This window comes from Haliotis cracherodii, unplaced genomic scaffold (assembly GCF_022045235.1).
Source record: "Haliotis cracherodii isolate W230 unplaced genomic scaffold, xgHalCrac1.p SCAF_14, whole genome shotgun sequence".
Taxonomy (NCBI): Eukaryota; Metazoa; Mollusca; class Gastropoda; order Lepetellida; family Haliotidae; genus Haliotis; species Haliotis cracherodii.
Genome location: NW_027266269.1, coordinates 20,998,268 through 21,013,936, shown reverse-complemented (window position 1 = coordinate 21,013,936; position 15,669 = coordinate 20,998,268). Strand labels below are relative to the sequence as shown.

The following is a 15,669-nucleotide window of genomic DNA, read 5'->3' as shown; positions in this document are numbered from 1 at the left end:
GGAACTTATGTTAGCACTACATTCCCATGTTCTATCTGGAGGAGAGGAGTTTGTCTTTAAGACAACTAAAAACATCCTTTGTTTATCAAGGAATCATTGCACTTTGATCTATTCTTGTCATAATGGATGCCTGGAGAAACTGACCCTGTCTGACCCCGTCTGACCCTGCCAGTCATGTGACTGACCCTGTCTGATTGTTAACTGGGGAATCTCCATTCGCTGATGAGCCCTGTGTCATGTCTCAGTGGCCATCTTTTTCTGGACCATCGCTGTCTTACGAGACCTGTATCATCAGCAGGGTTCCAAATTGAGCTGCTCCGGGGGGTGGGGGGGGGGGCCTAGCAGACTTGCTCCAATCGTATACGACTCAAATATAGGACCACCAAATTCATATTACTATAGTTAATCTCTCATAGCATGACAGATTAGCTATAGCATACAACTTATCATTTGCTAAGGACCAATATATGTCATCTTTGGTAAAGCTTGTGGTCCTTAGCAATGTTGAGTAGTATAATATGAAAGATTAGGGTGGTCCTTAACTTTTTTAGTACAGAGCTCCAGATAACTTTTTGAGCAATTGAGTTTTTAGTCGAAGGTTTCTATTTTAATTGGGTTATTTCATTTTTCATTGGGTAACCAATATTTTTTCACTTATCTATTCATCACTCTATTGGGGTTTTCCCAAAATAAGTAAGCATTTTGAGATTTATAAAAATGAAATAATGTTTTAGATGTATATAACGGTTCTAAATATAGTCTTGACTTGGAAAGTAAATTCGTAAGCTCGTAATTGTGTTTCGGAAATTAGCTCTGTTGTACGCATGCTGGAAAAGCTTCATTGGGTATTTACACGCGCTGTTTTCATACAATTGAGTTTTTCATTTAATGCATGCGTTTCTGTACGCAAGTTAATTGAAATTAATTGGGTTTTGAATAGTTTTGAGGGGTATTTTACGTAAATACACAGCTTTTCTGTAGCTCTGTTAGTAGTTTATTTAGATCCTGGGCACTAAATGTTTACCATGATCATTTGATTTTCATGCTTAACCCATGGAGCCCCCAGTAACCCATGATTCTTATATTGGAGTGACACTTGGGGGGTAACACTGTCCACATGTCAGCATGGTGTGAGATGCAGTTATATTTTCACTTGTCTGCAAAAACAATCGTCAGATTTGCCAGACCGATGATACTTAGTCTCTGAAAACATATGATTTTGTTGGAAACAAGCAACTCCATTTAAGTTGAAAAGGAGCCCTAGTAGATAGGAGATGAACCTGTGGAAAATCTAGACTTGCTTCATTTAGGGCCATAGCATTACAGTTAAGGCTTAGCGGAAAGGGAAATAATATGGTTCAGGGACTGTACGACAGACTTCAGAGTTGTCGTCTATGAGGGCTGATCAAAAAGTTCTAAGCCTGACTAACTTTTAACTATGGGCCATAACAAAGTGACTAGTCAATGTAGTACATTGTTTGAGTAGTTCATTGCAAGTGTATTTGGTCTGTTGAGGCCGTTTGTATATTAGTGACAGACAGTTGAACGTGATAGGGGTCCAAATGGACACAGAAATGGAAAAGAACGAGTACCGAGCAGTCCTCAAGATTTTGGCTTCACAGAAAAGTACTCCCCTATAAATTATTGATTGCATGTCACTCATGTACGGGGGCTAAGTGCCCTAGCTATTCCACTGTTAAATGTAGGGTAGATACCATGACTGACGTAAGATAGTTCATGCTCAGAGGCTGTTAGTCGAAAATAGAAATGGCGTTCCCCAACTGAAATCTTCAAAGTGCTGGTGCTTTATTGTATTTTTTTATTGTATTACATATGATTATGTACAGAAACTAACTTTAGGTTTTACCAGATACTGCAATATCAGCATTTATGCCAACCCATGCATACACATTTTTTTCGTCGCAGTGGATGCACTTAGTATTGTGTTTCCACCTATTTTCAGATTTTTGGTGTATAGAATTCAGGATTACATGGCTGTAAATCCCTTGATAGACCCCCACGAAAAAGGACAGCTGATTTTCTTTCTTCTGAGGAATATGAAATCCTTGGCGCACTATTTCTGTTACCTGACTCTTCAATAGACCAGTGTTCAAATCAATGTGAATGGTGCTGTGTGTGAAGGGGGTTATTGCTTATGTTACTGCTACTGGTCTGATGGAGTCGGAGACTTGGACCCAATGTTACAGACAGTGATAAAAACATTGCTATCCCCTGGTATTTACTCCGCTACGAGTGTTCTAGGGGCAGTGATCGGTAAATTGTGAGAGACAATGCAGATATCTTCTACAGCCAGTGATTACACAAGTATATTCTGGCTCCATCTGAGCTGTGTGTGTAACACATTTTATAACACCATCTGAATCATGTCTGTAGAGCTTACAAGTATGGCTCCATTTGAATAATGTGTGATACACTTATATATCATGGCTCCATTTGAATCATGTCTACAACACATGTATCATGGCTCCATCTGAATCATGTCTACAACACTTATATATCATGGCTCCATCTGAATCATGTCTACAACACTTATATATCATGGCTCCATCTGAATCATGTCTACAACACTTATATATCATGGCTCCATCTGAATCATATCTACAAAACTTATATATCATGGCTCCATCTGAATCATGTCTACAACACTTATATATCATGGCTCCATCTGAATAATGTCTGTAATGCTTACACTTTATGGATCTATTTGAATCATGTGTGTAACATTTATATATCATGGCTGCATCTGAATCATGTCTACAACACTTATATATCATGGTTCCATCTGAATCATGTCTACAACACTTACATATCATGGCTCAATCTGAATTATGTCTGCAACACTTATATATATCATGGCTCCGTCTGAATCATGTCTACAACACTTATATATCATGGCTCCATCTGAATCATGTCTACAACACTTATATATCATGGCTCCATCTGAACCATGTCTACAACACTTATATATCATGGCTCCATCTGAATCATGTCTACAACACTTATATATCATGGCTCCATCTGAATAATGTCTGTAATGCTTACACTTTATGGATCTATTTGAATCATGTGTGTAACATTTATATATCATGGCTGCATCTGAATCATGTCTACAACACTTATATATCATGGTTCCATCTGAATCATGTCTACAACACTTACATATCATGGCTCAATCTGAATTATGTCTGCAACACTTATATATATCATGGCTCCATCTGAATCATGTCTACAACACTTATATATCATGGCTCCATCTGAATCATGTCTACAACACTTATATATCATGGCTCCATCTGAACCATGTCTACAACACTTATATATCATGGCTCCATCTGAATCATGTCTACAACACTTATATATATATCATGGCTGCATCTGAATCATGTCTACAACACTTATATATCATGGCTCCATCTGAATCATGTCTACAACACTTATATATATATCATGGCTCCATCTGAATCATGTCTACAACACTTATATATCATGGCTCAATCTGAATCGTGTCTACAACACCTATATATCATGGCTCCATCTGAATCATGTCTACAACACTTATATATATCTATCATGGCTCCATCTGAATCATGTCTACAACACTTATATATCATGGCTCCATCTGAATCGTGTCTACAACAGCTATATATCATGGCTCCATCTGAATCATGTCTACAACATTTATATATCATGGCTCCATCTGAATCATGTCTACAACACTTATATATCATGGCTGAATCTGAACCATGTTTGCAACACTTACATATCATGGCTCCATCTGAATTGTGTCTACAACTTTTATATATCATGGCTCCATGATGACTGAACCATGTTTGCTACACTTATATATCATGGCTCCATCTGAATCATATCTACAACACTTATATATCATGGCTCCATCTGAATCATGTCTACAACACTTATATATCATGGCTCCATCTGAATCATGTCTACAACACTTATATATCATGGCTCCATCTGAATCATGTCTACAACACTTATATATCATGGCTCCATCTGAATCATGTCTACAACACTTATATATCATGGCTCAATCTGAATCATGTCTGCAACACTTACATATCATGGCTCCATCTGAATCATGTCTGCAACTTTTATATATCATGGCTCCATGATGACTGAACCATGTCTGCAACACTTATATATCATGGCTCCATCTGAATCATGTCTACAACACTTATATATCATGGCTCCATGATGACTGAACCATGTTTGCAACACTTATATATCATGGCTCCATCTGAATCATGTCTACAACACTTATATATCATGGCTACATCTGAATCATGTCTACAACACTTATATATCATGGCTCCATCTGAATCATGTCTACAACACTTATATATCATGGCTCCATGATGACTGAACCATGTCTGCAACACTTATATATCATGGCTCCATCTGAATCATGTCTACAACACTTATATATCATGGCTACATCTGAATCATGCCTGTAACACCTATATCATGGCTCCATCTGAATCGTGTCTGTAACACTTATATATCATGGCTCCAACTGAACCGTGTCTGTAACACTTATATATCACCATATTCAGAATCTATATCTCAAAATTATTTGGCAGTTATATTAGTAATAAGGTCACTGCGATCTCACCTCTATAGGTCACGCCGACCTAGATGAAAGTACTTTCCTAAACTGATTTTCACTAAAGAGATTTTCATCGCCTATTCAGCGGTTCATTTTATAGAATACAAAACACGCCCAAGTAATAGCCCTACTGATCAAACAGAATTTCGTAATTGGTTGACAAATTTACTTGATTTCTACTTATAAGTTTGCCGATGCATGGAATGTTTTCGGAAATTCAAACATTTTGTAAATGTTAGCTTGCGGAATTACTTGGCCGTCATCTAGGATTTTATAGTGTTTGATTTTTGCATTAACGTCCCTTGTTGAAATGGTGCCAATTTACGGAAAGCCATAAAACGCTGATTGATCGAGAGTGGAGAGGGATTTGATAGCGGAGCTCTTTGATTGGATGAATTGAACCAGCAGAGTACACAGATAAGCAGGACAATATGAGAATTATTGCACGTTTAAATGATAAACAGCAATATCATGTAGGAGGTGGTTTGCCGGGGAAAGTCACTGATGTTTGCTAGTTAGTGAGATGGATATTGATCTGTTTTGGGGCTTTTTCCATCCTAATTCGAGGTTTTGGACTCAAATGTAGCAACTTTTCTTTCTGTTTGCTCTCATTGGACCTGATTGTGGGGAGTTATTTGAAAGATCGTGAATTTCTCTTTCATATGCATGTGGGAAAAAATTGGAAACATCAAAGTCATTTTTGACCGTTTTGACCCTTATGCTTAGACCTATGTAACTCTGGATTCATAACATTTGTGAAGAGTTTGTGAAATCAAAAGAAATTATGAACATGGGTTGACTAGCTTTTGAAGCCACAAAGAGAATATGGAGTGTAAATTGCTTGTTCAGTCTGCATTAACTTAAAAAGAAAGCTTACCAAAATTCATATCAAGGCTAGAACAGTGATATTTCTTGTTTTTCTTCATAATTTATGCTTATAAGAATGCTGATAGATAGAAAGTAGAACAGATCTCATGGCTATTTTGTTAATAAGCATGTAATGGGGTTATTGCTATTGCTTGTGACTATATTGCTGAGGTGGCATAAAACATGAATCACTCATACTTTCAAACCATGTATTTTAATAATCTGTATATAATTATATATACATCTAGAACATTGATATTCAATACTGATTTCAATTAACCCATTGGCGTATTTGGATGCATATGATTAGGAAATTGAAAGAAATACCAAAATCAAAGAGCTTTTCGTATTGAAAAGAAATATTCTCAGCAATAAATCAGACCTTTATTCTATCTTGGATAATTGTGTTAACGAGCTAAGTATGGATGGTGTAAGAGATTGTTTTTAAGTCAGTGAATGCAAATCTGAATCCCCTACGCAAATTTGTGCAGATTGTTTTTTGCTTTCTTGATTCACCATTCAGTGAACCCCAAATTATGTCAGTCCTCAGTCGAGCCATTTCTTTCCCTCGCTGTAATTTGCTACTTCTTTCAAAGTCGGATGAAGCTTTTCAATGGCTAAAAGTTTCCCTAAACTAAACCAAATGTAATTTGAAATTCCGTTTTTGTATTTCACCCCAGTCCTTCTGTTTGCCCTATGAATCATGAACACAAATAGAGGCATTATGTTTCATAGTCTTATAATGAAAGGCTCATGACACTTATTGATTTAATAACATGGCAAATGAAAATTGATACCTGACAACATTGACTTTTTGGAAAATACAACTGAAATTAATTCAGTAAAGATTCTTTGAATCCAAATGGGAAAGAAATAAGCCATGGAATAATAGCACAGGTGGGACAAGCTGATTGATGTGTGATTGATTCTTGCAACAAAACTCCCCTCATAAAATAGTTTTTTTTACCTGTAATTAAACCATTGTTAGTTTTGAGAGATGTCAACAGGCTGTTGTTCTGATTTGAGATGGTCTGTTGAGTGTGTATTGTGAATTAACCCAGCGTGTGTCCATGCCGTGTGGTCTGGAACAGCTGGTGGTCATGCAGGAGGATGACCATTGGTAGCTGAGTTGTTAATGTGTTTGATTGTCACTCTAAAGATCCGAGTTTGAGTCCCAGCATGACCAATTCATGAAACCAGTTTGATCATCAATCTAAAGACCATGGCCAATTAATGAAGTTTGTTTGTTTTTGTTTAACGCTGCACTCAGCAATATTCCAACTATATGACCAGCGGTCTGTCAATAATTGTGTCTGGACCAGACAATCCAGTGATTGACATCATGAACATCGATCCACGCAATTGGGATTGATGACATGCATCAACCATGGCAGCAAGCCTGACTACCCGATTCCTTTAGATTCCTCTTACGAGAAGCATAGTTGTCTTTTACGACAAGAATGGGTTGCTGAAGACCTATTCTACCCCGGATCTTCACGGGTCTCCAATGATGGAAGCCAATATAGATGTATATATATTATTTCCGGTCTACTGTCGGGGGGACAAATAGTGATCCTTTCAGAATATACAATTATTGGTCCCTGATTAGAATGTTAAACATTTGGCAATATCTTGATTAAAGATTTTATTCGACCCTTTGTGACTTGGGGTTAGCATAGGTCCCTATCAAACTATGCTGGTCATAAGAGATGACAATGATGATTGGGAAGACAAACATTTAGTTTCAGAAATAATGTCCTCAGTAAGAAATATATATCTACAACATAAAAAATGAAATCCAAATGGAGCCTAGAACAATGCCTAATTTCTAGACTTGCCAAATCATTCTAGACTTGAGTTGGGTTCCTGTTTTAGTTTTCTCTCTTGGATCGGTGGTCAGGTTTTTTTACTTGTTTTAAGGCATGTCATCATTCACTAATAGACTGACATCTAGTCTCTTAAATAAACATATTTTGCAGAAAAAACAGTTGATAAATTATAGTTATGAAATATAATAAAAAGGAGCCCAGAGACTTTCTTCATTTTCAGATGATACTGCAGTAATCTAGACTTGCCCTACATTATAGACTTGCATGGGCTGTAATGGATATATTTGTTTCAGGGTCTGTAAGACAGATGACATTCCCCGATGGCATGGATCGTTGTTCATAATACGAATCACTGGGTTGTCTGGTCTGGACTCGATTATTTACAGGCTGCTGTCATTTTGCTGAGTGCAGTGTTCAACAACAAACCATTGATACACAAACAAACAAACATACATACAAACACTGACTCATGATGGCCCTGTTGTTGTTTCAGAGATGACTTCATTTACATGTGCAGCCAGCTGAACATGGAGGACTCGGCACAGGAGATCATGGCCCAGCTAGGGGTGAACACCAGGTGTCAGATCTCCTTCAGCGACTTTCTCCGGTGTCGCTCGCGCGTCATGCTGGAGGCCGAACAATGTCCATACATAGGCAATGCTGCTGATGATACTGGAATCGACTCTGACACAAGTGGGTTTCAAGTTACAACAACACAGAATATTACATCCTGGCCTACAATGAGTAGTGATAGTATAGGTAAGAAAACTTGCTCCAACACATTCTGTTTGATTTTGTCTTTGAAATAGTGTCATGAAGGAAGGTCAGTAGAAGCAACATGTGTTTCATACATCGGTAAAATCGGATGGTTAATCTGTCTTAACTCTGCTTTGAGATTGTGTCAGTCCCTTGTCCATACAGTCCTGGCAAGCAGGGCTTAAAGGGGGACTTGGCTCCATGGTGTGGTGCCCATGTACCCACCAAGAGATTGTGTCAGTCTCTTGTCCAAACAGTCCTGGCTAGCAAGGCTTAAAGGGTGACTTGGCTCCATGGTGTGGTGCCCATGTACCCACCAAGAGATTGTGTCTGTCTCTTGTCCAAACAGTCCTGGCTAGCAGGGCTTAAAGGGGGACTTGGCTCCATGGTGTGGTGCCCATGTATCCACCTTGAGATTGTGTCAGCCTCTTGTCCATACAGTCCTGGCAAGCAGGGCTTAAAGGGGGACTTGGCTCCATGGTGTGGTGCCCATGTACCCACCAAGAGATTGTGTCAGTCTCTTGTCCAAACAGTCCTGGCTAGCAAGGCTTAAAGGGTGACTTGGCTCCATGGTGTGGTGCCCATGTACCCACCAAGAGATTGTGTCTGTCTCTTGTCCAAACAGTCCTGGCTAGCAGGGCTTAAAGGGGGACTTGGCTCCATGGTGTGGTGCCCATGTATCCACCTTGAGATTGTGTCAGCCTCTTGTCCATACAGTCCTTGCAAGCAGGGCTTAAAGGGGGACTTGGCTCCATGGTGTGGTGCCCATGTATCAACCTTGAGATTGTGTCAGCCTCTTGTCCAAACAGTCCTTGCAAGCAGGGCTTAAAGGGTGACTTGGCTCCATGGTGTGGTGCCATGAATGTTTATGGTATAGTATACCTTTGTCTAAAAATATACTTGAAAAACAGGCACAAAACTAGGAAATTCAAGAAAACTAAGCTTAAAAGTTTGCAGAATTACGTTCAGAATTATCAAACTTACAGAAATTTATATAATTTTTGGCTACGGAATAATGCAGGGACTGTTATGATATGATAGAACGTGTCTGTGATATAACTGTGATGGTGCTCACGAAGGTGTGAAAACAGTCACTCACTTGGCTATGGAATAATGCAGGGACTGTTATGATATGATGAAACGTGTCTGTGATATAACTGTGATGGTGCTCACGAAGGTGTGAAACCAGTCACTTGGCTACGGGGTAATGCAGGAACTGTTATGATATGATGGAACATGTCTGTGATATAACTGTAATGGTGCTCACGAAGGTGTGAAACCAGTCACTTGGCTACGGAATAATGCAGGAACTGTTATGATATGATGGAACGTGTCTGATATAACTGTGATGGCGCTCACGAAGGTGTGAAACCAGTCACTCACTTGGCTCGGAATAATGCAGGAACTGTTATGATATGATGGAACGTGTCTGTGATATAACTGTGATGGCGCTCACGAAGGTGTGAAACCAGTCACTCACTTGGCTCGGAATAATTCAGGAACTGTTATGATATGATGGAACATGTCTGTGACATAACTGTGATGGTGCTCACTCACGAAGGTGTGAAACCAGTCACTTGGCTACGGAATAATGCAGGAACTGTTATGATGAGATGGAATGTGTCTGTTATAAAACTGTGATGGCGCTCAAGAAGGTGTGAAACCAGTAACTCACTTGGCTCGGAATAATGCAGGAACTGTTATGATATGATGGAATGTGTCTGTGACATAACTGTGATGGCGCTCACGAAGGTGTGAAACCAGTCACTTGGCTACGGGGTAATGCAGGAACTGTTATGTTATGATGGAACGTGTCTGTGATATTACTGTGATGGCGCTCACGAAGGTGTGGAACAGTCACTCACTTGTCTACGGAATAATGCAGGAACTGTTATGATATGATGGAATGTGTCTGTGATTGACTCTGATGGCGCTCACGAAGGTGTGAAACCAGTCACTCACATGTCCACAGAATAATGCAGGAACTGTTATGATATGATGGAATGTGTCTGTGATATAACTCTGATGGCGCTCACGAAGGTGTGAAACCAGTCACTCACATGTCCACAGAATAATGCAGGAACTGTTATGATATGATGGAATGTGTCTGTGATATAACTGTGATGGCGCTCACGAAGGTGTGAAACCAGTCACTTGGCTATGGAGTAATGCAGAAACTGTTATGATGAGATGGAACGTGTCTGATATAACTGTGATGGCGCTCACGGAGATGTGAAACCAGTCACTCACTCCTTCACTCATCAAGTTGAGATTCCAGGAATATATTTAATGTCAGGGGGGAATGCCTACAACTAAAATTTATGATCATATAAACTATTTCTGCCCATGTTCAAGGTGATTCAGTTAGAGAACCCACATGATGCACGGAGGAATGTACCGCTCTGAAGAAGAGCTTTGTGGCATTTTTATCCGTTAAGCCCTTTAGTATTACTTGCCATGGTAACAAAAACCAGACAAAATTAAATTCCTACTTTTTGAAGAACCATGGGGGCCAATTAGTGACGGGTAAGATAGATTACGCAATTCCGACTTTTACGCGAGGGCACTGCGGGCACGTACATCAAACTGGTTTAAAGGTAATTATGTTCCGGAGTTATATATTTCTGAGCCGTACTGTTTCCCACCATGATTATGGGCATATTTAGGGCCGAGAGAGTCAGTGTTGGCATTTTTGTGGTCTTTTTGTAAATTGCTTAACATACATGAGGGCTGTTTATTATTCAAGTTGTGTGAAACTGGAGAACAATATTTGGAGGTAGCAGGACTTGTACATACAGGTGATTGTTGTTTGTTGAGACTTCTTGATAAATATTATTCCTTGTTAAAGACGATAGGCCAGAAAAAGTCAGCAACTTTCAATAATGATGGTCAGTTGAAAGATAATATTTTGGAGGAGAGTGGTGTTGTTTTAACACAATTATCAATATTTCAACTAAATCATGACTACCTTCTGTTAGTCAGATCTGGGCTAGTGGTTGATAGCATGAACAAAGATCTGACCTCTGTTTAGTAGGACACATTTTGATCACCCAATCCTCCAATAGGTAAACTGGGGGACGTCTTCTGCAACAGATCCCAATCGGGGGCAGGGTGGGGGATTGGGAGGCAAGCATGAGGTATTGGGGACCCATTCTATCACCGATCCCATAGGGTGATGAGCAAGGAGACCTATTCTACCCAGGGATTACCGACCCGTGAAGATCCGGGGTTGACTAGATCTTCAGCAACCTATACTCACTGTAAAAGGCGACTATGCTTGTTGTAAGAGCGACTAACGAGATTGGATGGTCAGGCTCGCTGATTTGGTTGATGCATGTCATCGATCCCAACTGCGTGGATCGATGTTCATGATATTAATCACTGGATTGTCTGGTCCAGACTTGATTATTTACAGACCGACGTCATATAGCTGGAATATTGCTGAGTGCAGTGTTACCCAACCAACCAACCAACCAACCAACCAACCAACCCAGGGATTACCACGACAGTATCCATATTGGCTGCCAAAATGTCCCCCTGATCCCCTTTTCTTTCAGTAACAATTGGGGACCACTGCTGTGATAGAATAAAACTGGGTCGTGTAAAACTAGATTGACTCACTCACTCATTCTCATCTCAGATAACTGCAACCAACTCTCAACTGTTTCTTTGTTTCTGAAGGTGCCCATTCTGGTAAACCAGAAAGTGTGGACTATGACAGCGGGGCCAGAGATCTTTGTAGCCCGGAGCCGGCCAGTCTGTCGAAGCTGATGGAGTCACATGATCCTGGCACCATCAAGCACATGACGGAAAGTTGCTCAGCTGCTGGAAACTTCCTCGAACTGGCCAATAGGGTAAGTGTTTCTTGGTCTGAGGTCCGCCTCTGTGGTCTAGCCGATAGAGCGTCTTCTTGGGTCGTTGGTTCAATTCCCGGCAGCTCCATACAAAAGACGTTAAAAATGGTACTTGTTGTTTCCCTGCCTCTCACTTGAAATTAGGAGGATAAAACAAGGACTTGTTGGCTTGGAGTCTCTGTACTGTGTCTGTGTGGGGTATTCATGTTAAACTGTGACATGGCATTGCAATGGGCTAGCACTGTAAAACTGGCATTAGCCCGGATTTGACCAAGCAGCCACACACACACAGACACTCGTACACATAGACCTCGCTTATGAGTGCAATAATCTTGAAAGCGACATTAACCCCCCTTTCACCTCACCTCACCTCTTTGCCTGGGGTCACAAAGGATGAGGTCACATGGACAGTTTTGTCTGAGGCACAATTCTTTTGCTGCAAGACATTCAGCTTTTTATTCTCTGAATGGAGAAGTCAAAGTTTTGGGGGGACCAGCAACACTTTGTTTAGGATTGTTTGAGTGATATGTGCAGCAAAAGGGTTGAAATTTATTTTAGGCTCAGCCCTAATTTTCAAAATAGAATATTTGACATACTGAGATATTATTTGAAGCTTTGTAAATTGCAGCTCACTCACAAGCATGTGTGTGAGGTAGAGCCCCTTGTGGGGATTTTAGGTCAAAATATATCTCCAATACCTCACACTTGTTATTCAAATGATGGATGCCAACTTGTATCAAACCGGTGGGGATTCTGGGTAAGAATATAGACCCCCAGCAACCTATGCTTGTGGAAAGAGGTGACTAGATCATTAACTCAAGCATTAAACATTCACTCACCCACTTCAGACTTAACCTACTAGTCCCATGAAGATCCGGGTTACAATAGGTCTTCAGCAACCTATTCTTGTCGTAAGAGATGACTATACTCGTAAGAGGCGACTAACGGGATTGGGTGGTCATCCTTGCTCACTTGGTAGATGCATGTCATCATATCCCATTTGCGTGGATGGATGCTCATGATATCAATCACTGGATTGTCTGGTCCAGTCTGCCGTCATATAGCTGGAATATTGCTGAGTGCGGTGTTAAACAACAAACCAACCAATCTTTGGTTATGTGGACATGGCATCTGACCTTTGATCAGAAGGTCTGTAGTTCGAATCCCATTACAAGACAACAAACAAACAAACAAAACTAAACGAGGATGACCCAACACGTTTTCTGACTGAACCTTATTACTAAATGAGAATGACACAACCCCCTGAGACTGACCCAACACCTCTATATGAATAGCAACACCTGCCTGCGACCGCCTCCGTGGTCTAGTGGTAGAGCGTCTGCCCGGAGAGCGGAAGGTCCGGGGTTCGATCCCCGACTGCGACATACCAAAAGATGTTTAAAGATGGTACTTGTTGTTACCCTCGGCATTAAGGGGCTAAAACAAGGACTGGTCGACTCGGAGTCAGTATACTGTGTCTGAGTGGGATATTCATGTTAAACTGCGGCATGGTATCTCAGTGTGCTAGCACTATAAATCGGCATCAGTCCGGACTAGTACAAGCAGCCACACATACACACACACGTACATGCATGTCGCTATATAAGTGCAATAATCTTGGACGCGACGTTAAACCCCATTTCACCTCACCTCAACACTTGCCTGCAGACAGATCAGGTTACCTGTAATTACTGATATAAAAATCAAGCTGTCTTTTTACATCCGATTTATGATATTTTTAGTGTCAGCTGATTACCGGAGTATGGGAAAAGGTAATGATAAACTCCATGCACTCGGGATCGTCTTGGCTCCTCACAGATAGAGGATATTTCAGTTTTGATAGACAGCACATCCTTGGCTTCATGTTGAAACATGGGTTAGCCATCTCATTTAACTGGAAGTAAGGTGACTCTTTCTGCATCTTCTTCTTCAAGTTATTTTGAGGCCGCACTCAGCAATATTTAAGCTATATCACGGCGGTCTGTAATAATCGTGTCTGGAACAGACAATCCTGTGATTGACATCATGAGCATCGATCCACGCAATTTGGATACAATGACATGCATCAACCTGGTCAGTGAAGCTGATCACCCGATTCCGTTAGTCGCCTCTTATGACTCTAAGTCGCCTGTTACGGCAAGCGTGATTTGCTGAAGACCTATTCTACCCCGGATCTTATCAGTTCTCTTCTTGTAGTAGTTTAAGATACTTACTTGATAAAAGGGCCATTTTAAGTCTGTGTTTCGTCTCCTGGTTTGGATGATGAATGTCATCTGAAGTAAAGTGATATAATAATTCTTGCAAATACCTACCTCTATTACATCATTGTGCGAATAGAGAATCTCACCCGAGTGTCTTTTGATATCAGATATATCAACACGAGTTGATAAAAGTGGAAAAATTCCGAGGCTTCATTCTTCCAACTTTTTCAATTTGTAGACAGTAATTAGCAGTGTTTTCAGTGTAAAAAGTACTGCTAACAGCTTCAGTAGCAGAGCCATTAGTGATGTCATTTGATTGTGACGTCATGGTAACCATTGATGTCACAATGGTCTGCAAAGCATTGTGATGTAATTTCATTGCAGCGATATCTCCTGTGGGAGCCAGTTTTGGATGATAAATGATAGTATCGTACACCCTGTTTGGAATACGGTGTGGAGACATCCCACAGATGAAATCTTTGTCTTGTCAGATACATGACAGGGTTAACCTCTTTGGTCATGTGGACGTGGCATCTGACCTTTGATCAGAAGGTCTGTAGTTCTAATCCCATTACAAGACCTGGAAGTTTATATGCTGCAACATTGGCGACTAAGGTGAGGTTGATTCCATCTATGGGAAATAAAAGCGAGATAAATCTCGGTACCCTACTATGAGGCCTAGACCGGGGAGTATGTAGCTGATTGTGGAATCATCGCAGATGTCCTCATTTTACAGGAGATGCTGCCATCATTCTGGGGTAGAGTAAGTCTCTAACCCAAACCCTCAACCTAACCTGATTATTTACAGACTGCCATCAGGTTTTTGCTCAATGTGGAGTGAAACCAACCAACAAACAAACAAACAAACAAAGGATGCCATGCTCAGTCTAGGGAATATGGTCACAGCACTTCATGCTACTTTTAGAAGAACAATCCCTCTAAGAATATAATTCCTGTACACTTCCCCTTTGAGGCTGTTCAGCAGAGCAACAGTGGCCTCAAAGTCACCATTCCTCTCCAACAAGCAGCTTTCTGTACAGTTTGTACATCTGTAAATGACACTAAGCATGTTAGCCAACTAGAGAATAACGTTCTTTGATACAGGCCTAGTGCCTTTTCAGCCAAACAGCAGTGATATCCTCATCTCCTCCAGGAAGCAAATTGTTTTAGTACATTTTCCTCTTATGGGGGTTTCGGTGTTGCAAGTTGTAGGGAAGTAGTATAAATGACAGTAAGCATGTTAGCCAATTAGAGAATAACGTACTATAATACAGGCCTGGTGCCTTTTCAGCCAAACAGCAATGATGTCCTCATTTCCACCAAGAGTACATTTTCCTCCCTTGGGGTTTCATTGTGGTTCAATGAGTGTAACAAGTTGTAAGGAAGTAGTATCAATACCATTAAGCTTTGTTAGTCATCAGAGAGTAGTATGACTAAAGTGATAAAGGCATTGGGCCTGTTTGGTAGGACAGCGGTGATATACAAGAAGCTCATTCGCCTTCAAGAAGCAAATG

General features: G+C 40.4%; 1 protein-coding gene across 2 annotated transcripts in view; it reads left to right on the top strand.

Annotated features, from left to right (window-relative positions):
• LOC139461078 (colorectal mutant cancer protein-like) overlaps nucleotides 1–15,669 on the top strand; it is a 129,822-nt gene that overhangs the window by 27,540 nt on the left and 86,613 nt on the right. For both annotated transcript variants that reach the window (XM_071242593.1, XM_071242591.1), the window contains exons 2-3: nucleotides 7,838–8,103; nucleotides 11,782–11,954. In XM_071242593.1, the coding sequence (XP_071098694.1) occupies nucleotides 7,838–8,103; nucleotides 11,782–11,954 (439 nt within the window). The remainder of the gene's footprint in view (nucleotides 1–7,837; nucleotides 8,104–11,781; nucleotides 11,955–15,669) is intronic.